Source organism: Natrix helvetica (assembly GCF_964273705.1).
Source record: "Natrix helvetica genome assembly, chromosome: Z".
In the NCBI taxonomy this organism is placed as follows: Eukaryota; Metazoa; Chordata; class Lepidosauria; order Squamata; family Natricidae; genus Natrix; species Natrix helvetica.
Window position 1 is genome coordinate 112,545,755 of NC_138554.1, and position 27,377 is coordinate 112,573,131.

At 37.7% G+C, this 27,377-nt stretch overlaps 1 protein-coding gene across 8 annotated transcripts in view; it reads right to left on the minus strand.

Moving 5' to 3' along the window:
• Positions 1 to 27,377, minus strand: part of MLLT10 (MLLT10 histone lysine methyltransferase DOT1L cofactor) — a 149,477-nt gene that overhangs the window by 45,108 nt on the left and 76,992 nt on the right. For 5 of the 8 annotated variants that reach the window (XM_081971672.1, XM_081971670.1, XM_081971674.1 and 2 more), the window contains exons 7-9: positions 13,172 to 13,267; positions 8,466 to 8,721; positions 6,412 to 6,981 (exon numbers count right to left, since the gene is read on the minus strand). In XM_081971672.1, coding sequence (XP_081827798.1) covers positions 6,412 to 6,981; positions 8,466 to 8,721; positions 13,172 to 13,267 — 922 coding nt within the window. Of the gene's footprint in view, positions 1 to 6,411; positions 6,982 to 8,465; positions 8,722 to 13,171; positions 13,268 to 23,979; positions 24,120 to 27,377 lie in introns of those variants that run through there. The other 3 variants (XM_081971677.1, XM_081971676.1, XM_081971675.1) reach the window with 3 other exon arrangements.

Below are 27,377 nucleotides of genomic sequence, written 5' to 3' on the forward strand. Positions count from 1 at the left end.
TAAACTAGGTTACTATCATAGAATGTATTAAAATTGAAAATGCATCCCTAGCCATAAGTGGGGTTTTGTGGCAATGTTGTATGTAGCAGCAACTGCAGTCTACAGGAACGTCACTTTAACCATTGTTAAGTCAACTATGCTACTATCAATGATTCCTTTTCAATGGATTGTACTGGAATTTAGTTAACCACTTTCCAATTCGGGGCTTCAATTCAAGAACTCCTTTTTAAATTTAGGTAAAAGGAAAAGCTAAAACACACTTAAACATTTTATTCACTTCATCCAATAATGTCATGTAACTATTAAGAAAGATTTGATTAAGTGGCACTGTGCTGAATAATTCAGAAGGAGCCAAGATATTGTTCACTTTATATAAATACTGAAATCAAAATCGGTCTGAGGAACTGAGGGAAGTGACGAATCAATTAATTAGCTGGATATTTTGAATAACAAACTTACAGTCATCATAGTGCTTGGAATTCACCAATTCTGTTTTCAAAATGCAATACTTCATTAAGCATCCCATGTCATCTCATTTAACTAATCAGCTAGAAAGTTTGGAATATTTCTTCTGTGATTACAAACTGAATTGTGGCACAATGAAATAGCAAAAAGAACAATCATCATCCTAATGTACAGAAGATACTGGTACTACCATGATTTGTACAATTAAAAAAAAATGTACTAAATCTAAAAGCATACATTTCTTGTTCAGCCAAAATACAAAAGAATTGCATTGTGAGACAAAAAAGTATTTTGGTTGTGGCCTCCCAGCGGCCAACAGAACTGGCAGCAGATTCGGGCAGTGAGGAGATTGGGAAGGTACATGGGCCAGTCCTGGAGTCTGGGGAAGGCTTGGATGAGGGCTCTGTGGCGGAGGCAGAGAGGGGGCCAGGGCCATCTAGGAGTTATGTGCTACCTCGGGAGTCTGACATCAGTGAGGAAGAGAAACGGGGAGTCTGTTCCCAGAGCGCGAATGTGCCGAACTGCCAAAAGGCAAGAACAGTTAAGACAAAAGGGGCAACTCGGGAGTAAGGCTTGGAGATGATTGACCCCTCCCAGAAGACATAAAAGAGGAGCAAACAGACATGAGCTTTTGCAGGAAGCAACTTTGTTCTAATCAGTTTAAACTCTGAAGCTCTGTTTTTGACTCTGTGCTCTGTTTGGCCTTGCAATTAGATCTTTGGCAGCATTTCAAGGGATATAAAGATGGGTGCTTATCAGACTTATCACAAAAGACTGTGGCAGACTTCTGTCGGACTCTTCACAAACTGCTTGTGACTCATTAGGGACTGTGAATGAACATAATTCACAGCTGTTGAAATAAAAAGAGGCTTTTTAGGACTAAGCAAGTGATTTTTACTGTCTCAGGAAGCCTAGGTCAGAACAATTTTCAAATAGTAATAAACCCTGCCTCAAAATGATCCAGGCATGTGCTGCTGTCTTCCCACTAGGACACACTGCAGAAAAAAATACAAGAACCATGCTTTTTTTGCTACTGCACTGTTAGGAAAAGTAGCAGCAAATAAGAGCTGTAAAGACAAGATGATGGAGTTGACATAAAGAACAGAAACAAAACATCTGAAGGAAGATTAAGAATATATTTGTGCACATATGAACAACAGAAATAAAGACTCAGACAGACTTTGAATGTCACTGAAATAGTGATTGGCAGGTAGGATGGAAAAATTGGAAAAAATACCAACAGAAATGGTCTTGTTGCATGAAGTTCTATGGCAAGGAAGAAGAAAAAATATTAATAAAAAAATGGATACAAAAATCTATAGGATTGCAAAAAATGCTTCTTTGTTAGAGCAGAGATGGGCAATAAAGTACATGAAAATCTACTGTGCATGACCATGCAAGAAATTTAATGTACCAAATTTATTTTATAAAGCAGCCCAACATATGTTCTCCCACTGAAGATGCCAAACAAACTTAGTCCCTTGGTGGTATGTCATCATATGTTCCATATAACCTATGTCAAAGGGCAATCACCCCATATTAAACTATTAAGTCACAAAGTTGGTATATGCCATATTTATGCATAGCAATAACACTACATACATAAGACTTACATACCACTTTACAGTGCTTTATAGCCTTCTCTAAGCAGTTTACAGAGTCAGCATATTGCCCCCAGAAATCTGGGTCCTCATTTTACCGAACTCGGAAGGCTGAGTCAACCTTGAGCATAGTGAGATTTGAACTGCCAAATTGCAGGCAGCTGCCAGTCAGCAGAAGTAGCCTGCAGTACTGCATTCTAACCACTGTGCCACCACGGCTGCATGTTGGTATGTACCGTAAGTTTTCTGAAAGAAAAATAATTCTTAATGCCTGAAAAGTATAAATAAATTATATTGCAAACATTATTATGGCATTTATCCATTGTTTTCAAAACATTTTAATTGTAAATATTTCTGTTAAATATTTTTTTAGGTTTGTGAAGAGATTATTTCAGATAATGAATTTGAATTCCTTCACTGTAAACAACTAATGTGCAGGTACTTGAACATTCTGACTGGAAATAAAAGAAATAAAGAAAAATAGTAGTTTAACAGATATAAATATCACAAGCATTTTTCTGAAAAAACTTTATGTGCTCAACAATTATAAAAGGAAGAACAGGAAAGAGTAATTTCCTGAAATTAACCATGAGCAGAAATATTTTACATATTTGAGTAATAGCTAAAATAACTAGAAAAATAATAATTTGAAACAACTCAAACATAAAAGCACAGGATATTTAAATCATTCTTTAAAAAAAAAGAAAGAAAGAAAGAAGCCGTTACATCTACCAGAGAAACAGTTGCAATTTTAAGGAAGAAACAGCACATTCAGGAAGGATAGTGACTTTAAAAAGTCACACCACAATGCTGTAGACTGCCCTCTTCTAGAGAAAAGGAAATGGTATGCTTCAAAACAAAGACTCTTGCTTTTCCAATTACATTATGCCCACAATTTTACTAGCATCAGAAAGGAATTCAAGTAGCTATGGCTTATTGCAATTACTCTGTACTTTTTTTCCTTTAAAAATGCTGCTTCTAAACTTTAATATAAAAATCACATCTAAGATGGATGCACAATCTACTTTCAAGAAAGTATGGCAAATAATTATTTTAAAAATTCAAAATGAGGTAAGCCGAAATATTTTTAAGAGAAATATAAAATAAATGACATAAACTTAAACATCTTTCACATATTACATCCAAAAAAATATTCAGAATTCTAAATATTTTAAATGCATCCACTCAATAGCATAATCTTTTCCTGTAGACTTATAAAAATTGAAGGAACAGAAAACTATACTGCACTAATAAAAGAGAATATTTGTAACTCAGGGGTTGACATGAAGGGCCCTTGGTGCTCTCTGAGATTGCTTGTTTTCTTACAGACTAGCACTGATGATGTTACCTAGTTTGGGTAATGAAACATCTGCAAAAAACAAACAAGCTTAAAGAGCACCAAGGACCCCTCATGTTTATACTGTCATATATTCTGGATGATTATGCATAAATAGCTGCTTTTCTATCTCCTTCACCCAATTAATATACTAGATTAGGAAAAGCATCCTGATATATCCATACAATTGCAATCATAGGACTCGGCAGGTGTAACTTAACTTGGCAGGAGGAAAAAGTAGCACTGGTACATATGTAGTGATCATTTCCACTCATTATATACTCTGTCCACAGTTTGTTTTAGTGTCTTTTGAATGAATGATTTTGATTTGTTTCTCTGAGCATGTCTACAAAGTTTTGTGATCAAATACCAAGAGTCACCTGGAAAATATTTAACAACTTACTTTTAAATTAATCTAGAATTTCATTCATTCCAGTGCTGCCCAAATAGATCTGTATCATAGTCATTTTTCACATCAATAATGTGAAAATCAATTTTCAGAATTGGAAAACTTATTGTTTCTATCAATATGGCTCTCTATTTTTTTTAGTATTTGGTGAGGAGTTTATTCTTCAATTATAGATATTGGTACAATTTTTAAAAAATGTATTGCTTAATCTATTCTATGGCAATAGTCTAATAGCACAAACATGAAATCATATCAATAATAGATAAGCAGAGTTTATAATTTTCCTCATAACTGTTAAACATTCTTATTAGATTTTAGACTTATGAATAGACTAAATGATCTCCATGATCACTTTCAACTCTTACTTTCTGTGATTTTAATATATGATCTAAAATCCATACATGTTGAATTGATGAGAAAGCAAAATAGAGCACTGAAAAGCAGCAAATACAGAAAATCCTAAAGTTATGACTGTAACTGACCTATCAATCATGGTCATAAGTCAAGACAGTAATTAAATGTCGCACTGAGCAACTGCCTCACTTAGCAGCCCCTGCCTTCCAAGATGAGGTCACTAAGCAGAGTACAGGATACCTCAGTGCTAGGGGAGGACCTAGCACAAGCCCAGATTTGCCTGCTCCTGGCTTCTCCTACCTAGAGGCACCCCATGCTTTGCTTCCTTCTTCTCAAGGTTACCACAAATCTTGGTCTGGTTTCCCCCTGCCCTCACCCACCCATCCCAGGTCTCTGTAGGTCTTGGACTTGCTTCAGACCCAGTCACAAGGGCAGCTTCAGGATGGTTACAACACATGTGAAGGGAGTCTGTGAAGGGAGTCTGTGAAGGCAGAAAGAACTGTGATAACAGCACAAGGTTGATCCAAGACTGACTCTGTAAGAAAATGAGTCTTATTGTCTAGACACCTCTCTCAGAAGCTGCAAAAGCCAGAAATGTAAGGTCTTTTTGGGCCTTGCAGCTGGTTGAGGAGCTGGTTGAGGAGCAAGCTGAATTCTGCAAGTTCATGAACTGCATGGCTGGGGTGGCTGAGTGGCTGCATGAGAAGCCAACCCTTCACACATGCTACAGCCAGCTTGAGGTTTCCTAGGGTAACCGAGTGGTTGGTTGGAAAGTAGATCCAAGGCTATAGGAATCCTCAGGAGAGGATGGGTAGGGGAAATAAGCAGGGGAAAAGGGCACTGTAGCAGCCCTGCAATTGATCATAAAGGCCAACCATACTGTGTCAGATATAATTTTGAAACTTGGTAATACGTAGGTTTTTTTTGGGGGGGGGGGGTTGTCTTCTTATAACTTTGAATGGTTGCTAAGAAACCAATTGTAAGTGGAGGACTACCTATATATGAAATGTAAGATTGAATGGATAGGAGCACTTAACTAAATTAACTTCAATAATTTGCTCCTGTATATTATTAAAAATGCAACAAAAATATTGAACATGTTTAGGATCTTATTATTAATTCAGATATGGTTTTTCTTTACAGTAGAATGTAAATAGCCACTTAAAAGTTTTCCCTTTTTTCAGTCATTCTTAAATAGCTTTCATATAAAATAAACCAAGTTATATAGAGTCTCTGCGGATTTTACTCCGCTAGTCATTGTCAGTATAGGAGGTGGTGCTCATCTCCATTTCAAAACCATTGAGCAAGCACTGTCTGAAGACATTTTCATGGTCATGTGGCCAGCATGACCTCACAGACTGTTGTTACCTTCCCACTGAAATAGAACCTATTTATCTATTTGCATTTGCATGCTTTCGAACTGCCAGGTTGGCTGGAGCTAGGGCAAGAACAGAAGTTCACCTGTATTGTAGCGTTCACATCTCTCCAGCCGACAAGCCCAGTACCTTAATTGCTAAGCCACCACGCCACCCCAACCAAGTTACAGAGGTGTACAAAAATTTCTGTTTCAGAAACAGATTACTCCCTCATCACCAAATGTTCCAATTATCAAATTATCACAACTGATGCTAGGCATTCAAGAATATTAGTAATTTAATTATGCAATATTTCAAACTAATATCTCCATGATTGTGTTACTATTGATAATCTTTCACAATCGATTATTACTTCAATTTGAAAAAAGTAAATTAGTCAATACTAATTTGTGAAAGTATCAAGTGTCTATTCCTCTTGCCTCACTACTTATGAAGTGCTGCATGCCCTACTTTCTATTTGTATCTTAAAGGACACAGTACTTTGGAGCATGTGGGAGCATGCAAACATGCTGCAAACTCCCTGAAGCAGTTTGTCTTCCTAGGATCTCAATTCTAGACATAGATTATAGAATTGTTGCAGATGCATTGTAGGTTTCCACATGTTATTTAAAGCACTTTTGTCCCATTGAAACTGAAGCAGTGCTCACCTCTAATAAACTAGGATAACAGTGAATGTATCACATGGTAAGCAGCAATAAAGATAAAAACTTGAAAAAATATTTCATTTAGCCTTTGAATATTTTTTTAAAAGGCAACTGTTTTCCAGAAAATGTAACTTAAAACAGAGTGGAATCAAACACCAAAGATATTATTACTGTGAAGTAAAACTAAATTAAAACATGTATCTTCTAAAATAATATTAATGCCTACCTGAACCAATAGGAGAGGAACCCACACTGAGACTTTGTAGACTTCCATTTCTGAGCAATGTTGGAGACTTCTGCAGATTAGAGCTTGTTATGCTTCCTGCAGCAGATGCTACTGATGATGTTGGGGAGGCTGAACAAACTGATAGGTGAGAAATATTCTCTTGACTTTTATTTCCTTTGGGCCGACCAGGCCCATGTTTACATTGCTTATTTCCTTTTCGTTTCTTTTCCTTTATGGTTTCGTCTTCTATCCCAGATGACTGAGCACGTTTGTATCCTGTTGGTGTAAGGTTTGAACTACCTAACTCTCCAGGTGAACTGTCAAAAATAGTAGGCTGGGAGGAAACAGTTGAGGTTGAAGGAAGATTAATTAAGGAAGTAAAGCAATTCAAACCACCTTCCTGACTTCCAATCTCTCCTTTATATACATCTTTGGTTGACAAAGTTTGCTGAGAATGAGTATAGCTGTCATTACGTAGATCTGAGTCTGTAAAGCTCAAAAAATCCTGGGGAGACTGAACAGAACTTCCAGAGGATGACTTTGTACTGTTTGGAGTTCCCAAAAAACTTCCTGGAGAAAAGAGATAGGGAGAAGTGTTGATTGTTGAAAACAGATGTTTACTCTATCAGCAAATATATAAGTATAATATTTTTAAAAAATTCACTGGCCTTATTAATTTTGAGTTATTCGGGAAATTCTGGACATGCATGTAGCTTTGTCTGTTTTCCAGAATTAACGAACTTAGTAATGACATATATTCATGGTTTACAGCAAGTTCTTTTAAAATTACAATTTAGAGAACTTTCTTGGCAGGTTTTCTAACTAGTCACTAAAGCTCTACTTAATATTACTGCTAATATAGCAATAGCAATAGCCCCTAGACTTATATACCGCTTCACATTGTTTTCCAGTCCTCTCTATGTGATTTAAAGAGTCAGCATATTGTCCCCAACAATTTGGGTCCTCATTTTACTGACCTCGGAAGGATGGAAGGCTGTCAACCTTGAGCCGGTCAGACCCCCAACTGCCAAACTGCTGGTAGCCAGTGATCAGCAGAACTAGCCTGCAGTATTGCATTCTAATCACTGCGCCACCATGACTCTTAATATATTATTTTTTAAGCTAGCAACCAATAAAAATGCTTTCAAATTAATTTACCAGCCAGAGTCACTTGTTCTCTGAGAATGCCATTTATGTGAATTAGATAAATAAAATAAAAATTACATCTCTCCAATTGCTGGATCTTTGGGCAGAAAAAATATGTAAGAAAGCAAGATAATCCTGGGAAAGCTAAAAGAAGCAGTAGCTTGTTCTTATCATATGTCCCGGATATGCCCTTTGTAGGCAGTACAAAGATCAAGTAATTTTTTCTACTCTAAAAAAGCTTATCTCCCCCTTATTCTTACTAAACTTACTTAACTCTTACCACATTTTCCCATAACATCTAGATTGGGCAATTAAGAGGAATCCTGATCTGAAAAATGTTTTTTTTTGTTGTTGTTGATTACAAACATATTTTTAAATCAAAAGGGAAAAATAATACTCCAGATTTTAGATAGAATTGACAAATAAAACAATCAATTATATGTAATATATTACAGTAAAGATAATAGGAAATATTCCAATAAGAAAAATACCTTTTTGAACTATGAAATCATTCCAAGAAAAGCAAAGAATTCAATTTATACAGGAAAATATTCTTCTCAGTACTATTGTAGTCAACTAATTCTTGATAAAAACATGCAGTGCTTTTTTTGATATATTATTTCTCAAAATATTTTCTCTCCCAAAAATTAGTATAAAATATAATTCTTATATTAATGAAGTATAGGTTTTCACAGTTATTTGCCAGGAAAATTACTTCTAGATAATGCCATGTAAGATACTGAGCATGTGCTGAAATTTTGCTGCTGCTAGCTTCTCAAGGGAAATTCTGAAGCTACTTATATTCTTCACATACTAAATATGAAAAATATATTTCATCTAAATTTATTATTTTTAATTTAAATTCCACTTGGCACTGAAGAAAGCAATAGAGTACCCTTCAATAATACCTTGTTGAAAAGTACAAGCTGCTGATACTGCAGTTCCAGGAGTCCTGGCAGCACCAGGCTTTCTTCCCCTTTGACCTGAATTATGACCTCCTGACTTCTTCCCTTTGCTCTCTGAACCTCTGGCCTCTGAAACATCTTTGCCACTTGAAGCATGTGCAGAGACTTCCTGGAAATTTGCATTTGTAAAACGAGCTGTGGTATCTTCCAGTCTCTTCAATGACCCTGTCATAGAGCTGTTGGTAGTGCTTGTGTAAGTCTTAACAGTATTGAATTGGGAAAAGGGAAGTTGAGAGAGACAGTTAGACCACAAGGAACTGACATAAAACTTTGCAGCAATTAGTGGCAGTGTAGATATATACCTTCCCTTAAATTATATTTAACTGGCTCTTCACAGTACCTATAAAAGCAGCTCCTATTTACATTCTTTCACTTTTTATTGAAAGGCTCTGAAAACTTCTCCAATGTAACTCAATGATATAACCCCAAAAGCTTCATTTCCTGCTTTCTTTAACTCACTAACATTTGTTTTTAACTGCTGTGCCTTAAATCCCTACTGTTATTGATTTGATATTCTGATTAAAGAGAAAATAAAGAAAATTGCATTATTTTAATATATTCAGCACAGTGGCACCTTAGCTTTACAAATAAAAGTATATATAAGATAGAGCACAAATATCTACCCTGAAAAAGTCATTTAATTATAAAATGACTCTGGCTTAATTCAGAAAACATATCGTGTTACAAAATATTATGATTGTATAGCACAATGTCACCTCACAGCACACCCATTAAATTTATTACCATCTAGCATTTTAAAATTAATATCTAAAATTAATTTTACTCTTTTCCCTTTTAGTAACTTTATAAATACAAGCAAGAATTGGAAAAGTTCTCTGAACATATACGTACACATATATATATATAAACCAGTTGGAGATATTCCTCTGCAATTGCTCAAATGAAATTGTGTTTTGTCTTAATTCTTATCACTTTTTAGAATTTGCCACTAAAATGCTATTCAAACATGAAAATGGTCTTCATAAAATGGCCTTCCAGAAGGGCCTTAAAAACTGGTTTTGCTGACTGGCTTGCAGCCCTGATGGGGAAGGGCTGCTCTTTGCTAGAGTTACCTGATGAAATAAGAGAGAAGACCCTAACTCCATGGCATCCATTGCTTTGGTTTAATTCTTATTTAAGAATTATTTTCTTTTAACCGTTTTTATATGAATCTTTTAATCAATTTGTAAGCCAACCAAAGTCACTATATCAGTGAGATGGATGCCATATAAATTTAAATTGAATACAGTCTGGTACTATTTAATCTCCTTTGTGAAATAAATTAAATTTATTAGAATTTCAAAAAAAAAAATTAAAACCCCAATCAATTATGACAACAATCCACATAAGATAAAAATGGAAGTTGTAGCATTCCAGATATCTGTGAGGGGATTATAATCTAAAGCCAGATTCACTATAGCTTTTCTTCACTGTACCATGCTGGGGGAAAGACCTCAAATCTAATATCCAATCCATTTGCAATCTTTTCTATCAGCTTCCCCACTAACTTTCTAGGGAAGCCATTAGAGATTGGAAATGGCGATCACATGATTAGAGGAAACCTGGCAACCAACTATAAGTACAAATAGGTTGCCAAGCACTGAAATACAATCTTGGGACTGGTAGAACCATGACTTTTTCAACAGCAGGAAGTGCCTTATGAGCTGTAAAGCATCTGTCCCAAGGCCATTGTGACTGGAAACAGCTGTTAACCAAGTTGTGAACTACCAGTATTCCATATTACTTTAATTCTGATTGCTCAGTTCCAAAGCCATTACTGACTTGCACATTTTCAAAGAAAGTATATAACTTACTAGCATCAATAACTAAGTCTAGGTCAGAATATTACACATACACTTTTCTGAAATTTTCAATATTAAACAAATAGCATTTTGTTTAACATATTATTATTCTGGTAATAATAAAAATATGTACTATCCATAATTCTTGGTATTTTTTATATTTTTTGCTACCTGGAGTGTGAAGTATCTACCTGTGTTTCCCTGAAAATAAGACAGCGTTATTTTCTTTTGGGCTCCAAAATAAGCACTAGGGCTTATTTTGGGGGATGTCTTATTTCTTTTGAGTGCCATCGGTGCAAGGGGGGAGGAGAGCTGTTCCATGCACCCGCAGTGGCTTACCTCAGGCCCCCTGCAGCTAAGCCAATCACACGCTGACACCTGCCTCACCTCGCTGCAGAAGCTCAGTAAGACCCCATGTGGTCACCTGCCCTCTTTTTCCGGCACCAGCACAGCTCCGGAGCATCACAAAGTGAGGGATGAGGAGCTTCTCCACATGCTCTGCACCTGTTTACCTCAGAGCCTTTGCAGCCAGGCCATCCACGCCCTAACACCTGCCTCGTCTCATGACTGCAACACTAGTGTGTTGCTCGGCCTCCTGCTCCATTGTGGCCTCAAGCAAGCAAAAGAAGTGGACTGGCAGCCATGAGTGGATGACCTGGCTGCAGGAGCCCTGAGGTAAGCCAGTGTGGGGCATGTGGGGAAGCTCCACCCCCCCCTCCTAGCCACGGCACCTGTGCATTACTTGACCTCTTGCTCTGGTGCTGTGCTGGAGCCATAAGAAGAGGTAGGCCGGTGGCCATGTTGACTCCTGCTGTACATGGCTTCTGGTGTTGCTACTGTGAGGCAATTGATAGGGTATGGATGGTCTGGCTGCGGGGGCCCTGAAGTAAGCCGGTGCGGGACATGTGAGACACACTCCTCGTATTCCTCGATGGAATAGCAGTGACCAGCTGCACAAGCACTTAACTGGGGCTTATTTTGGGAGTAAGGCTTACATTGGGCTCATGTGCAGAAAACATGCTAGGATCTATTTTTGGGGTAGGTCTTATATTCAGAGAAACACAATATCACAACTTTTGGGATACAGTGCCATTTTATGAACTATTACTGAAGCTGTGTAATAATACTGGAAATTTCACAAGATCTAAATATCAAATGTCATCAAAATTGAAATATGAAAATAAATATTTGTGATTTTAAAGAACTATAGAACTGCAAAAGGCATGGTGGATAAAAGTGAGAAGAACAGAAAGTATTCTTATGTACACACAGTTGTTATATCTATTTCTTATTCTTAATATATATTGATTTTATTTATTTCTTTATATCAGATAAACGTGGACTAACATCATCTATGAAAAGTACTAGAGTGGGAAATATTCTTATGGTGCTTCTATTTACAGAAAATATACTATAATTTTTAATGTTAGAATTAATGACATAGTTTTCAGACTTAAAAGGGGACTACAAACTCATTAGTTCTAATATTAAAAATTATAATATATTTTTATGTTGACTGGGCCATCAACATCCTGACAACTGCCGTTTCCAGTAGCCCCATCTAGGATACTACATGCATAGCTCAGCCTCCTGCTCTGCTGTGGCGGCAAGCAAGGAGAAGCAATCTGGTGGCCATACGGGATCTTGAAAGGGTTTTTTGGCGACGTCACGAGGCCAGGCAGTTGTCAGGACGTTTTGGCCTGGCTGAGGGGCCCTCAGGTAAGTGGGTGAGCTCCACACACGCCACCTCATTTTGTCCTCTATCACCCACCTCATTTTATCCTCCACCCTCCCACCTCATTTTACCCTCCCCCCCCAATTAATTTTTACCCATGCGCCTCACCTCACCTTGTACAACCAGAAAGTCGGCCGGACTTAAGTATGCCTTATTTGGGGGAGCAGGTCTTACTTTAGGTGCATGAAAATCGAGCTAGGGCTTGTTTTTGGCATAGGTCATATTTTTGGGGAAACATGGGTATGCAGTTATTTTGTGTAAAAACCTGAAACATGCTTTAAAAGTTTGAAACACACCATTGAAATAAAAAGGTACATCTTCCATAAAACTAAAAATCTGTATTAGAAAAATATAATACTAGCGATTTAATATAATCCCTTTTTTCTTCCACATATATTCCAATCAATTAAACAGTAAAATAGTTATTACAGACAAATTAAAAATACTTACATTTTTATTGAATTTTTTATTCAAATGTAATAAATATAAATTAATAAATAAAAATAAATTTTAAATTTTATTATACAAGACTATCCTTAAATGCCAAGATTATTACTTACTCTTTCACAAAAGTTGTACTTAAATATTAGCAGGTGTTTAATTTTCAGTAATTTACATTTGGAAACATAAAACTAAATTATAGACACAATATAATTATTTATTTAGTAGAATGAGGGAAAAGGCTAATAAATGATTTTTTTCTTATTGCAAGGACATATTATAAGTTTAAATGATGGCTTAGATATCACATGTAACGGAGTTAATTTACTGGAAAACTTAAGTCTCTAAATATAAACTAAAATCAAACAATTCAAAGGTGCTTCTGCCATAGTATTTATAATTTCTATTTTAATTTAAGTTGTTCTAGGAATGGTTCTTCTGTGGAAGGATCCAACTGAAATAAATATGACCTTATTCTTGTAAATAATTAACATTTTAAAAATCAAGTTTATTTTATCACAAATGTCTATCAAAACTATTTAATCCTAAACACTATTTATTATCAAAAGAGATATCTATAATAAAGTTTGGCAACTACTGAAATTCTCCTCTCATAAATATAAAAAATGTAGACATCATTTCAATAAAAATTGCAAGAAAAATTCACTTACTTTCTCTGTAGTTACAGTAAGGGAAGGAACCAAGGATGGCGAAGACTCTGTTTGCTTCTTATGTTTTTGTCTATGCTTTTCCTTTTCTTTATATTTCTAGAAAAAAATAAAAGTAAAAGCAACGTCAGAGAACTATTTGCATTTTAACAACAGGTGGTCCTTAATTTATGGCCATAATTGGGATCTGAATTTCCATTGCTAAGCAAAGTGATTACTTAGTGAATTGCATCAGATTTTACCTCTTTTCCATGGTTGTTAAGCAAATCACTACAATTATTGAATAATCATGTAAGTCATTCAGTCTCCCAGTGACTTTGTTTATCAGAAACTCAACCACAGGACTCCAGGGTGCTTCCATCATTGTAAATACATGAAGGTTTCTAAATACCTGAATTTTGATAATATGACCATAGGAATACTGCACTACTTTTAGGTACCCAAATTGGTTGTAAGTCTTTTTTTTTTCACTGCTATTTTAACTTCAAATACTCACTAAGAAAATGATTGTAAGGACTACCTATATTCATAAATTACTATTCCAACGTTAATTGAAAATTTATGATGTATACAAATATTTTATTTAATAATGTTCAGTTCAAGCAACACTATAAATGAGGTTATTTTCTTTCAAGGTTGGTCTTTTCTTCCCAAAGCTGGGTATTATAAAACAAGAATGTAAACTTTTTTTTGCTTAGTACAGTCAGTCCTCAACTTATGACCACAATGCAGCCCAAAATTTCTGTTATTAAGTGAGGTATTTGTTAAGTGAGTCTTGCCCCTTTTTACAACCTTTCTTACTTCAGTTGTTAAGTGATCACTGGAGTTGATAAGTTAGTAACCTGACTATTACGTGAGTCTGGCTTCCCCATTGACTTTGTTTGTCAGAAGATCCCAAAAGGGGATCACATGATCCCAGGACATTGCAACTGTCATAAATATGAGTAAGTTGCCAAACATCCGAATTTTGATCAGGTGACCACAGGGCTGCTGCAAAGTTAGTAAGGTGAAAAAAGATGATAAATCACTTTTCCCCGTGCCATTGTAACTTTGAACAGTCACTAAATGAACTGTTGTAAGTTGAGGACTTTTCTGTATCCAATATATATTTTTTTTGCAATTTATATTAGTTCCACGCTATTACTTTGTTTAGCATCTTTGGCTATGTAACACTGAATTTTATATCACTCACAACAGGTAATGACTATAATTTGATCACCTGATAATATTTCTAGATGATTCCGGACTAAAAATCTGTACTTTACTTTTATAAAACTTTACCAAGGAGTATAAGACACGCCTTTTTCCCTCAAAAAAGAAGCTGAAAATCTGGATAATCTGAATCTATACACTGAATAGAGCATTTTTTGCCTCCCGAAACCCCGTCCCCTTCACCAAAATGGCCGTGCAGAGCCTTTAGGAGGCTTTCAGAGTGTTCCTGGGGGCTGGGAAGGGCAGAAATGAGTGAAAAATGGGCCGTCTTTTGCTCAATTTTGCCTCCCCCCAGGAGCACTCTATAAGCCTGCTAAAGGCTATGCATGCCCTCTTTTTTTGACAAAAAACAGGCCCGTTTTTGTGAAAAATGGAGAGTTTTTTGCTCGTTTTTGCTGCCCCCCCCCCAGGAGTACTCTACAAGCCTCCTAAAGGTTGTTCATGGCCTTTTTTTGGGGGGGGGGTTCATTTTCACAAAAAACAGACCGTTTTTGGGAGGTCTGCAGAGTGCAAAAACTTTTTTTTAATTTTGCCTCTTCAAAATCTTGGGGCATCTTATACTCCGATGCATCTTATACTCTGAAAAATACGGTAGGTATAAACTTTGTGTGTGTCCATGTGCATGCTTGTTTTAAAACCTCAAAGAATGATTAAATGTTTATAATATAGGTAGTCGATTTACGACCAAAACTGAGCCCAAAATTTCTGATGCTAAGTGTGACTTTTTAAAAATGGATTTTGCCCCCGTTTATGACATTAGTTGCCCCAGTTGTTAAGTGAATTACTGCAGTTGATGTTAGTAACTTGATTGTTAAGGGAATCTGACTTCTCCATGGACTTTGCTTGTCAGGAGGTTGCCAAAGGTATGAACCAGTTGCCAAGCATCTGAATTCTGATTGCATGATCATGGGATGCTGCAAAGGTCATAATTGTGAAAAAGAGTCATAAGTCATTTTTTTTCAGTGCCATTGTAACTTTGGTCACTAAATGAACTGTTGTAAGTCGAGGACTACCTCTACAAACTGAGTAATAGCAGCCATCAGCGGCTGAGGAACAGTTTGCTACATAGACTTTTATTTATTTTATTTACATAGTCATTTATTTGTTTGTTTGTTTGTTTATTGAATTTATATTGCCACCTATTCACCCAGGGTGACTCACAGCAGCTTACAGAACATAAAACCACATTTAAAACAATAAAAAGAATCAAATAAATTACTATAGTATAATAAAATCACCACCCACTCCGGTGACAGCAGATCACAGGAGCCTTTAAATGGGCTCTATCCACTCTGGCTTCCTCAGGCCTGGTGGCAGAATCAGGTCTTCAGCACCTTCCAGAAGAGTATTAGAGTGGGGACCATTCTAATCTCTGGGGGAATTATGTTCCAGAGAGAGGGAGCCACCACAGAGAAGGCCCTTCTTCTGTGTCTACCAGTTGTATTTCCCTCAGAGATGAGACCTGCAACATTCCCTGCCTCCCCCCTCTGATGGGTCGAGTGGATGTGACCGGCAAGAGACGGTCCCTTAGATAACCTGGTTCCAAGGCATGGAAATTATAACCTGTTCTTTGGTTTGGTCCCTTATTAATGGCCATTTTCGTGAGAAAATACAACTTGAAAATATTACATTTGCTATTTAATATTACCTATAAATTTCACTAAAAGTCTGCAAAATAATAGTAAATGTCTGTATACATGTTTATCAAAATTCAAATGGAGCTTAAGATTTCAACCAACTTCACCAGACCTTATTTTCAGGCACAGTATTTGCAGATTTAATTTTTAAAAGACTGAATAAATTAAGTTGCAGTCTAAAAATATGTCCCATGAAAAATAACTAGCAAAAGATCCAATGAATAAATAGTATTATCATATAAGTATAGCTGATAACTACTGTAATAATATCATGAACACTCAAGATGTAATTTAAGTACCTTTTTTCAGCTGTTAAATTTAAATTCAGGTGAAATCATTCATTGGAACTAGTAGAAGTACTGTAATAATCAGACCAAGGGTACAAGAGAGAACTATTCCTGACATTTGGAAGTACATATCCCACACAAGTAAGTATGAGAAAAGTGGTAGTAATTGTCAATCATAAATCATCATAGAATCTTCCAGGGTTAAGCAACTGCAGAGATAAGCATCATAGCTGTATTCTTCTTCTATTTGAATACCATCATATTACATATCCATATCAAGAAAGCTTTACTAGAACAACTCATTGAGATGTGTACATATTTCACAGTATTTAACGTGACAACTGCAAATTCATATTGTTATGGATATTGAAGACTTTCATGAGATGACAGTTAAAAAAACATGACTTTCTGAACACATCATGTTATGTCCTTTATTAAGGAGGCATTATCTGAGTAGACTTTCAAGATGAGGACATCAGCGAGTCTGATAAGAATCCTGATCAATGGTAAAGTAATATGAGGCCTTGTACCGTATTTTTCAGAGCATAAGATGCACCGGAGTATAAGACGCACCAAAATTTTGAAGAGGCAATTTTTTTAAAAAAAGTAGGTAGGTAGATAGAGGGATGGAGAGAAAGAGAGAGAAATACAGTAAGTAGATAGGGAGAGAAAGTAGTTAGGCAGGTAGATAAAGGGATAGAGAGAGAGGGAGAGAAAGAGATAGATAGAGAAATACAGTAGATAGGTAGGGAGACAGAGAGTAGGTAGGTAGGTAGGTAGAGGGAGGGAGGGAGGGAGGGTGATAGAGAGAGAGAAATACAATAGGGAGGGAGGAAGGGAGAGAGTAGGTGGGTAGGTAGAGGGAGAGAGGGAGAGAAATACAGTAGGTAGGTAGGTAGGGAGAGAGAGTAGGAAGCTAGATAGAGGGAGAGAGAGGGAGAGAGAGGGAGGGAGAGAGAGGGAGGGAGGGAGAGAGAGAGAGAGAAAGAGAGAGAGAGAGAGAGAGAGAGAGAGAGAGAGAGATACAGACGTAGGTTTTTTCGCGAAAATGGACCCTTTTTTTTTCAAATAAAAGGTATTAATAGTCATGGGGGGCTTGCAGAGTGCTCCTGGGGGGGGCAAAAACAAGCAAAAAATGGTCCATTTTTTGCGAAAACGGGCCCATTTTTTGTCAAAAAAAATTGCATGCATAGGCTTATGGTGGCTTATAGAGTGCTGCTGAGGGCTGAGGGGGACAAAAAACAGCCCATTTTTTTGCTCATTTCTCCCCAGCCCTCAGGGGCTCTCTGAAAGCCTCCATAAGGGTATGCACGGCCATTTTGGTGAAGGAGGCGGGGCTTCGGGAAGCAAAAAAAATGCTGTATTCGATGTATAAGACGCACCCAGATTTTCAGCCTCTTTTTTGAGGAAAAAAGGTGTATCTTATACTCCGAAAAATACGGTAAGTCAAATCTTGAACCAAAGTCGGAAAACCCCAACCTATGGAAATGCTAAAATTGCCTTGTGGACTTAGAGGCCAGGTATCACAGAGATAGAAAAACACCTGGCATAGACCAGTTTACATGGCAGTAGCCTGGTATTGAAAATAGAGATTTATCTATATTCAAATGGAGAGTTTCAAGAATTTAATGTCGCATCTGAATGAAATCTTATGTTGGAACAATTCTCGATTACAGCCACATTTTAAAATTTAGGTCAAATAATATAATTCAGTATTTAGCTTTAGCTGTGAATTCTTCTTGGAAACCATAATCTCATCTACACTGACAACAAACAGGACTTTGCCCTGTGAACTCAAGCTACTGGTTGGAGAACTCTGTTCCCTTTGAAATCAAGAGTATATTTATGACCATGCCTACTGGATTTATGATACTTAAATTACTAGTTAAATGATTGCAGCCTGAGGGGTCCAAAAGACACCTGAATCATGAATCAGCTTTGTCTGAGCCTGAAGAGCCATGTATTAGAGCACGTACTATGGCAGTATTCTTGGTCATGTTCTCAATACCTAAGAATAACTTATGACTCAGAGTATTACAACTTTAAGGATATGCGTAGGAAATCCTGCTTCGGGGGCAATCTCTTAGGCAACATGTTTAACATTCCCTCATCAACTGTTCATTTGCATCCAGAACGACCACTCTGTTATCAGAAGCACACCTATCTACACACAGGTGGCATGTAGTTCTGAATACAGCTTGCTCATGGAAATAGTTTCAATCACCACTTGCATCCTTTTTCTATAGCCAACAGAAATATGCTTACAGCATTCAAAGAACTTAGTTCAATATTCCATTAGAAAATTCATTTTCTCTTTAGGAAAGTGATTGTGAAAACAGAGTTAGCAAGTCGGTATTATTTTATGGAATGAATGAGACAAGCAGGAAACTGAAACTTGACTTTCCTCTGCAGAGTCAATACTATCAGTAATGAAGTTATTGGTTTTCTGTAATAGTACCCATCTTTTGGTCCTGCTAGTATGATATTTCTTAAATGCTACAAGAATGACATTAAGCCTGGCTAAGCAGTTGGAAGCAAATTATGTTCTATTTTTGAATTATAAATTTATGCTTTGATTATTTTCTTGTTTAACTTTAGTGAATTTATTACTAGATGTTTTTTCCTTCATCTGGAAAAAAGTGCCATTTAGTAACTTTTCTTTCCTCTTTTATTCTCTCATTGCAAAGTTCTCCAATGTTTGGGTTAATTGTGACAGTTTACTTTCCAGTTGATATAATCAATGAACCAGAAATACCCCTTCCTATATGTAAACAATATTCTAGTACAGGGGTGTCCAAACTTGGGAACTTTAAGACTTGTGGACTTCAACTCCCAGCATGGCTGGCTGGGGAATTCTGGGAGTTGAAGTCCACAAGTCTTAAAGTTCCCAAGTTTGGACACCCCTGTTCTAGTAGAACCGTTTAGTGCAGGCATGGGCAACTATGGCCATACTGGCTCAAGAATTTTCAGAGCTGGGACTTCCGGTTCCGGCGGCTACGGCGACAGGCAAGCTTTTGCCCGCTCCCGCTCTCCCGGTGGGCTTCCCCCGCTTCTGGGGGGGCACAGGACGCCCCGGAGAGGCGTCCTGCCGAGGGAGCGGCTCGCGGAGGGCCCTGGCATCGGCGGCGGCTGGTGGGGGCTCCTCCGCTTCGCTCTAGGCACCGGGGAGCAGTATCGGAGGGCGCGTGGGCGTCTCGCCTCATGCTGATCGGACAACATACTTCTGAAGGAAGCAGCGGCGGTATGGTGAGAGGCTTCCTTTCTTCATTCCCTTGCTTTTTGAATTGATGGACTTTTTCAGTAACTTTAAAAGCTAAACTTTCGGATTATTTTTGGAGGAGTGGCTGGAGGGAGGGGGAGTTTTCCCCCCCCTTGGACAAGCGGCTTGTAAAAATTTTGCTCTCGCCCCCAGGGGAAGGAGGAGGGGGGAGAGCCAACTAATGATGCCTCACCCCAGTAAAAGTGCTTTTCATTGGACTTAGTTCCAGAACTTATTGATGATCTGAGAACTTTGTGAACTTTTAAAACTTTTTTTTATGCCTCTGAGCCCAAAGCTGGCAGGGCAAGATGGCACACTTCCGTTGTCTTTATGAACTTTGAAACCTGACTCCACCTTCAAAATTCAGGCTTCCGGTCTTTGTCTCCGTGTCACCCAGAGGAATCTCTTGTGGATTGTTATTTTTTGAACTCCTTGGAGAGAAAACCTTTCTCTATTGCTAGACTGACTAAAGAAGTTCCCATCTGTTTGGATCCTCTGCCTCCTGGTCTCATCTGTCTGCTCTACTTCTCCATCTGTCCAGTCTCTATACAGACTGATCTCTTTGTTCCATAAACTATGTCTCCAAAAAGACCACCCCCTGGAAAACCTGGCTTTGCTACTTCTGCACCGACATCTGCAACATCCAGTCCTGCTACACAGTCAAAGATTACAGAACTGATGCAACCCAAGAGTAAAGAGGTGGATTTGCAACAAATGCTTCAACAACTCATACAGGGCCAGGAAGAAATTAAGAAACAATTAAAAGAAATGAAGGAAGAAATTAAAGAGAATCAAGTCCAAATTTATAAGAACTCACAGAGACTGGACCTTGTGGAGGGTGGGGTGGCGGAGGCGAGGGGGGGTAGAGGCTTTACAGAAGGGAAACAAAGAACTTGATACCCAACAAATGAAAACAGAGTTTGAGAGAATGTCCTTTTATCTTAGATTTCAAAATGTTATAGAAGCAGATGGGGAAAATATAAGGGACATTATGACCAATATTTTAGCTGAATACATACACAAAGATAAGCAGCAGATGGAATGGGAGATAGATTTGGCCTATAGAGTGAATTCAGCATATGCCAGAACACACAATGTACCCAGGGAGGTTCATATTAAATTCCTTAGGAAAAGCACAAGAGATGAAATTCTGGGTGTACAAAGAGGGCAAGCATTGACATACCATGACAGGGAGATAACCATCTTGAAGCAGATCCCCCCAAAAAATTAGGGAGAAAAGGGAAAATTATTCGCAATTGGCGAATAAACTATACCAGAAGGGGGTGTGGTTTAGATGGTTGATGCCTGAAGGGATGCTGATATTCTGGGAGGAGACAAGAATCAGAATCAATACACCCATAGAGGCACAGGCCTTTATGGAAAAAAATAAAGCGCACCTAGAAAAAACAGAAGACTCTACAACGGTCATATAGGACACGGGAGGGGCCGGAGCTCTGCCAGCGGGGGGTGATGGGGCAACACCAAGAAAGCTCAGATCACAAAAATGAATAAGAAAACCACATTGTTATAAACAGACCGAAAGTAATAATGAAATTATATCTAGACTATATATCATAACTGTATAAATTGATTGAAATTTTTTTTAGAACTAATATGCTGATCCTATACGATTTTGTATTAATGTCTTATACATAGATGTATCTTATGAGTTTGGAGGGAGGGGGCGTCTGCCATACTTGCAACTGCCAAAATTTGTATACGATTCCACCTACCCTTTTCCTTATAAATGTTTTAAAAAACCAATAAAATTTTCTGAAAAAAAAAAAAAGAATTTTCAGAGCTGAAGTCCACAAGTAATAAAGAGACCATAGTTGCCCACCCGATTTAGTAGGTCATGCTTCTCTAAAACAACTCATTACACAGCAGAAAGACTAGTAGATTTAAGCAGAGGAAGCTAACAAAAAGAGAACATTTGAGATTAAGAGATGAAGATTGATTCTTAAGTGTGTTCTGAATTTTCCATTTCCATTGTAGTTTTGAATTCAACTAGTTTCACTTTGGAGACACAAAACATATTAGATCAAATAACTATTTCACAGAATCATAGAATTGCAAGTGGGCATACAAATAAACTTGTCCAACTTCTTGATCAGTGCAGAATCCATTACAGTACCGTATCTCTGAAAGATAATCATCTAACCTATATGAAATATCTCAGTAAAATAATTTATCATTTCATATGACAGCCTGTTTCATAGGCTGACAGCTCATCAGTATCAAGATATTCCTGCAGACATGTAACATGAAACCATGCCGCTGAAGTTTTAATGCACTGCTTTTGTTCCTTTATTGTGGTCAAGTTAGTCCACTCCCTCTTTCATGTGACAAGATTCCAGATATTCAGGTATTTCCTTTTCATTTATTGACAAACTAAACATAACCAGATCTTTTCTATTAATGCATCATAATATAGTGTTTGTTTTTTTAACAATTAAATTATGGCTCATATTTAACTTACAGTTGACAAGAAACTCAGATACTTGTGCCAACCTGATAAGTATCCCTTGATCCAGTACTGATATTGAAAAGCACCAGGCCTAGACAAATCCTTGTGTGCTCTACTAAATACTTCCTTCCATTGAAATGGAGCCATTAATGAATATCCTTTGGCATTTTTTACTCAGCCAATTTTGAGTCCATCTAAGATTGTGATCCCATTTTATCTTTTTATTAAGAATTTCATGAGATAATCCATCAAAGAATTTGGTGAGATCCAGATACACTATATCCACAGCATTCCTCTAATGCAGAGTTCCCCAACCTTTCTGGGTTGATGGCCTGGAGGGTGGGAAGGGGCAGGCACATTTCTGCATGCATAACTCACGACAATGCTACTGCCTGCGTGACAACATTACTCCCCATGCAACGCTAGCACCCACGCGATGCTTGCAGCAATGCTAGCATGAGTAGGGGAGTACACACGCACACACGCACTGGCCAGCCACTCATGCAGCCCAGTGGCCAACAGGCTACAGCCTAGTAGTGTGCTGCAGTTCATAGGTTTGGGACCCCTGCTCTAATCTATTAAAACGAGTAATTCTACCAAAAGTTAGTGACACTATATATTATATTTCTCTCTTTGCATTTCCAGGAGAAGATTTTTTCTCTTTAATAACTATTGAGACTGTTAGTAAACTAGGAATACTGCTACCATAACTATTTGGATAGATGCAATGATCTGTAACATATAGTCACCTGCACTCCTTTCCATGATCCCAGTTTTTGCTCAATGAAAGGAGAGGATATTCAAAGGTAGAACCTAGCTGGCTACTGGTTGAGTATCTCATTAATTAATTATGGAACTGTGAGACACTTGCTCAAATTTAGGACAAATCATGGTTGAGAAGTGGAGGTAACCCATTTGTGCTCTGTAGTTTTATACCATAGAGAATACAGTTCTCCAAAGCATTAATTTTCAGGAATCCTTTCATATTTGCATCTTTCAAAAGCATTCTCTTAGGACTGAATCTGCACATTAGCAGAATGGTCTCTCAGATGCTGCATGGAGCCCATACCAAAACAACAAATATATGGTGGCTGCTTCCCACCATATGTTCATTGTTGCATTAACATTCCCCTCTATCTATCCCAGCAATGGGCTTCTGAAAAAATGACTGAGTCCAAAACATTCATTCTATCTGAGAACTTGCCAGGCACTAACGTTTTTCTAAGCTCTTTTAAGCTCAGTTGGAATCAAAATAAAGCCATTTGCAAGGAGACCTGCCCTCATGAAATCCATTCTAAGTGTTCCAAAACAGAATGCATATATATGGATACACTGCTAGGGACTCTTACAAAATTATGGTGTATATATGAATATAATTCCATGTATTACCGGTAGCTTGATTAATATTATTGTGGAAGTCAGAACTGGTGCCTTGGTTGTCAAGGAAGTAAGAATTGATTCCAAAACGAGGTATCTGCTTTGGTAGTTAACTGCTCATCTACACTTCGCCTTCTCTGGCAGAAGAATCTTACTTTCCATAATGCAATTACTCTGTTTGGTTTTCTAGCAATTTGTTATAGAACATTCAAGATTTTATCCACACACACACCCCAAAAGCTTATGTTCGTCTCTATTCAATACTGAATGGTATATTAGAAACTGTTTGTCTCTTTACGCATCCATAATAGGACAACCTCGTTCTCATTTCAATCTCATATAACCTCATATATTTCAAAAATCTTGCTGTTCACTTAACCATGAAGACCCTCCCCCATACCACTTTCAGTCGAGAATAGATATATGTAAGTTCTTCATCAGTATTTTGGCAGCATGACTAGTATTATGTGATAAACCCAGAAGCACAAATACACAGCACACAGAACTTTACGAAACTAATAGTGGTTTATCTACAAATAGATACAGGCAAACACATGCAGGAGATAAAATACCATTCACTACAGACACAAAGAGAGACCTGAATACACGCTGAGGGAGAGAAACTCCTCTCTAATGACCACCTATATGTAGACTCTTCTTAAAACAGTGAATGCCCCACCAGAGGCTTAAAGAGGCGATACCACAGCTGCTATGAATCAGCCTCATGGCATCAGCCACATTGCATTAGCTTACTGATTACAGCTTACAACTTTACATCAGCTGGCAACTATTAAATCTTCAGTACCTTGACACTCTTGAATATCCGTTTAGCATTCTTAAACACAGAAACCTGGGAATCAGATGACAGAAAGCCCTGGATGCATTTGGTAGCTATGATGGGTACCGGGAAAAAACATATTTTTCAACATATGACAGAGACTAGAATGGAACTTCTTGGAAATAAACTTTGCAGTAGGCAATTGCTTAAACTTTTTAAACTCTTCCCAAGGAAGACTGAGATACTTTTTGTAATGGGAATGGAATTTGGGGGTGGAAAAAAACCTATCAAGAGGCAACACATACTTTGCCAACACAAACCTGAATTTCCAAAGATTTCCAAAAATATACAATACTGTGAAGAAACAAATTGAGAAGGAACCCCTCACAATCCAAGAAATTTATATACCTTAAATGTCTAGGCAGATGTTAACGTTTCTTTCGAATTAGCACTTTTGATGAGAAGCTCAGATACCATGTCATGTTCTGCATTGAGATAGGGAACTTTCAGAAAATACTTGCCAGGAAAGCAGCAAGTGCTACTAAAAAGGATTGGCACACATTTTTAAGTCGCTTTTTGCAGTTAATTTGTGTAAAGTTAACCTGAAACATGTAAGTAAACAATAAACCACAGCTTTCAACAATTGGAAAATCTTTATGAATAAATTATGTACAGCAGATACAGTTTTGTACAGGACAACACCACCACGAAAAGAAACCATTAACATTGGTTTAAAGTTCTACTTTTAAGCAAGAAAAACCAAATGCACATGTATAGAATAGGTCAGTGGTTCTCAACCTGTGGGTCGGGACCCCTTTGCGGGTCGAACGACCCTTTCACAGGGGTCGTCTAAGGCCATCGGAAAACACATATTTTCAAAAAAATATAGAAAACATAAAATAATTTTATGATTTGGGGTCACCACAACATGAGGAACTGTATTAAAGAGTCGTGGCATTAGGAAGGTTGAGAACCACTGGAATAGGTGGAACCTGGCTCAACAGCAATAACCGAGAGAGGGATCTTGGGAGTCCTAGTGGACAATTACTCTATTGTTCGGTCTGTAAGATGCTCCGGACCATAAGATGCAATTAGATTTTGGGGAGCAAAACAAGAAAAAAAATCTGCCTCTGCCTCCCAGCACCCATCGGTATTCATCTGGCTAGCATCCTTGCAGCAAGCTGGCCAGCTTCAGCATGTTATGGCAGCCTGATTTAGCACAAGCAGCTGATTGGTGGTTGGATCAGCCTCCCAGAATGCTACCAATCAGCTGTTCCTGGCTGCAGCAATTTCCATTACCCATCACCACCATCTATCACCACCTCTGCATGTCCCATTTTTGGCCTCTGCACACCCCATTTTCAGCCTCTGCATGCCCCATTTCCGGGCTGCCGCCACCTAATTCCACCACGGAAATCCCTGCTGGCTGGAATGTGCTGAAAATGGAGTGTGGAGGCCTAAAACAGGGTACGTGGAGGCCAAAACAGTTGAAGGGTGGGATCCGGCGGGCAGGCGACCGGGGCTTCAGTAACAATCGCTCTATAAGATGCACAGACTTTTCCACCCACTTTTTAAGGGGGGGAGTGCAACTTATAGTGCGAAAAATACGGTACTTAAATATGAGCCAGAAGTGTGCTGCAGCTGCTAGGAAAGCCAACACAGTCCCAGGCTGCATTAACAGAGGGATGGAATCAAGATCACATGAAGTGTTAATACCACTTTATAATGCCTTTGTAAGACCACATTTGGAATACTGAATCCACATTTGGTTGCCACTATATAAAAAAGATGCTGAGACTTTAGAAGGAATGGAGAGATGATTAGAGGACTAGAGGCTAAAATATACGAAGAATGATTATAGGAATTGGGTATATCTAGTTTAATAAAAAGGACTAGGGTGACATGACAGCAGTCTTCCAATTTCTAAGGGAGTGCCACAAAAAAAGAGGGGGGGGGTGTCAACCTATTCTCCAAAGCACAGGACAAGAAGCAACAGGTGGAAACTATTCAAGAAGAGAACCAGTCTAGAATTAAGGAGAAATTTTGATAGTTATATAATAGATTTAATTAGTGGAATGACTTCCATCCAGAAATTGTGGATGCTCCAACACTGGAAATATTTAAGAGATTGGACAACCATTTGTCTGAAATGGTATATGGTTTCCTGCTTGAGCAGGGGGTTTGACTAGAAGACCTCCAAGGACCCTTTCGTTGATATCTAATTCTCTAACAGTCCTCACTGGTATTTTCTGCATCATTTTAACTTTGAGTGGACATTAAATGTAGTCAGTAAGTGAGAATTACCGTAAGTGGCAAATATGCAAATACATTGTCCCTGTAGTTCAATCTATGAGAGGATATCAAGTTGAAAAACTGGTAAGTCAACAACTATGAAGTTAGTCCTTCTCAGTCTCAATTCGACTCGTAAAAAATGTGTCTCCAGTATAGAAGCATTCAATGTACATGCAAAACAACATAAAGAAGAATAATAATTCCAATTTTAAAAAGGAATTAAATACTATATAATAATAAGGATAAATAATAATACTGCAGCCACACTATATAGGATGATATCTAGACCTTTAACAGAATTATGAGAATTAGGTGTTCAGCATCATGATGGCACAAGGGAAAAATTGTCCCTGTGACTAGTTGTCTTGGCATAGAATAAACAAAGCATTGTTACAAGGGCAGGAATTGGAATAGCTTATGTCCAGGATGTGAGGAATCTGCAGATATCTTCTCAGCCACTTTCTGATCTGCACTATATACAGGTGTTCTATGGAAGGCAGACTTCTTGTAATTATTCTTTCTGCAGTCTTAATTATCCACTGAAGTCTATATCTGTCCTGTTTGGTTGCTATCTCAAACCAGACAGTTATAGAAGTACAAATAATAATTCTATGTAAAATTGTATCAACAGCTCTTGGGACAGTCAGAATGTCCCAAGCTGATGCAGGAAGAACATTCTTTATTGTGTCCTTTTATTGATGGTTCTAATGTTGAGTGTCCATTTCAAATCCTGGGAAATTATAGAACCCCAAAACTTGAAGGAATCTACTGTTGATTTTGTGCTGTTGAATATAATAAGAGGGAGTAGACTCATATCGGTCTTGAATGAGGTTAATGATCATTGTACCGTCTGCAAACTTCAGAACATTAACAGAGGGTTCCCTTCATATGCAATCATTG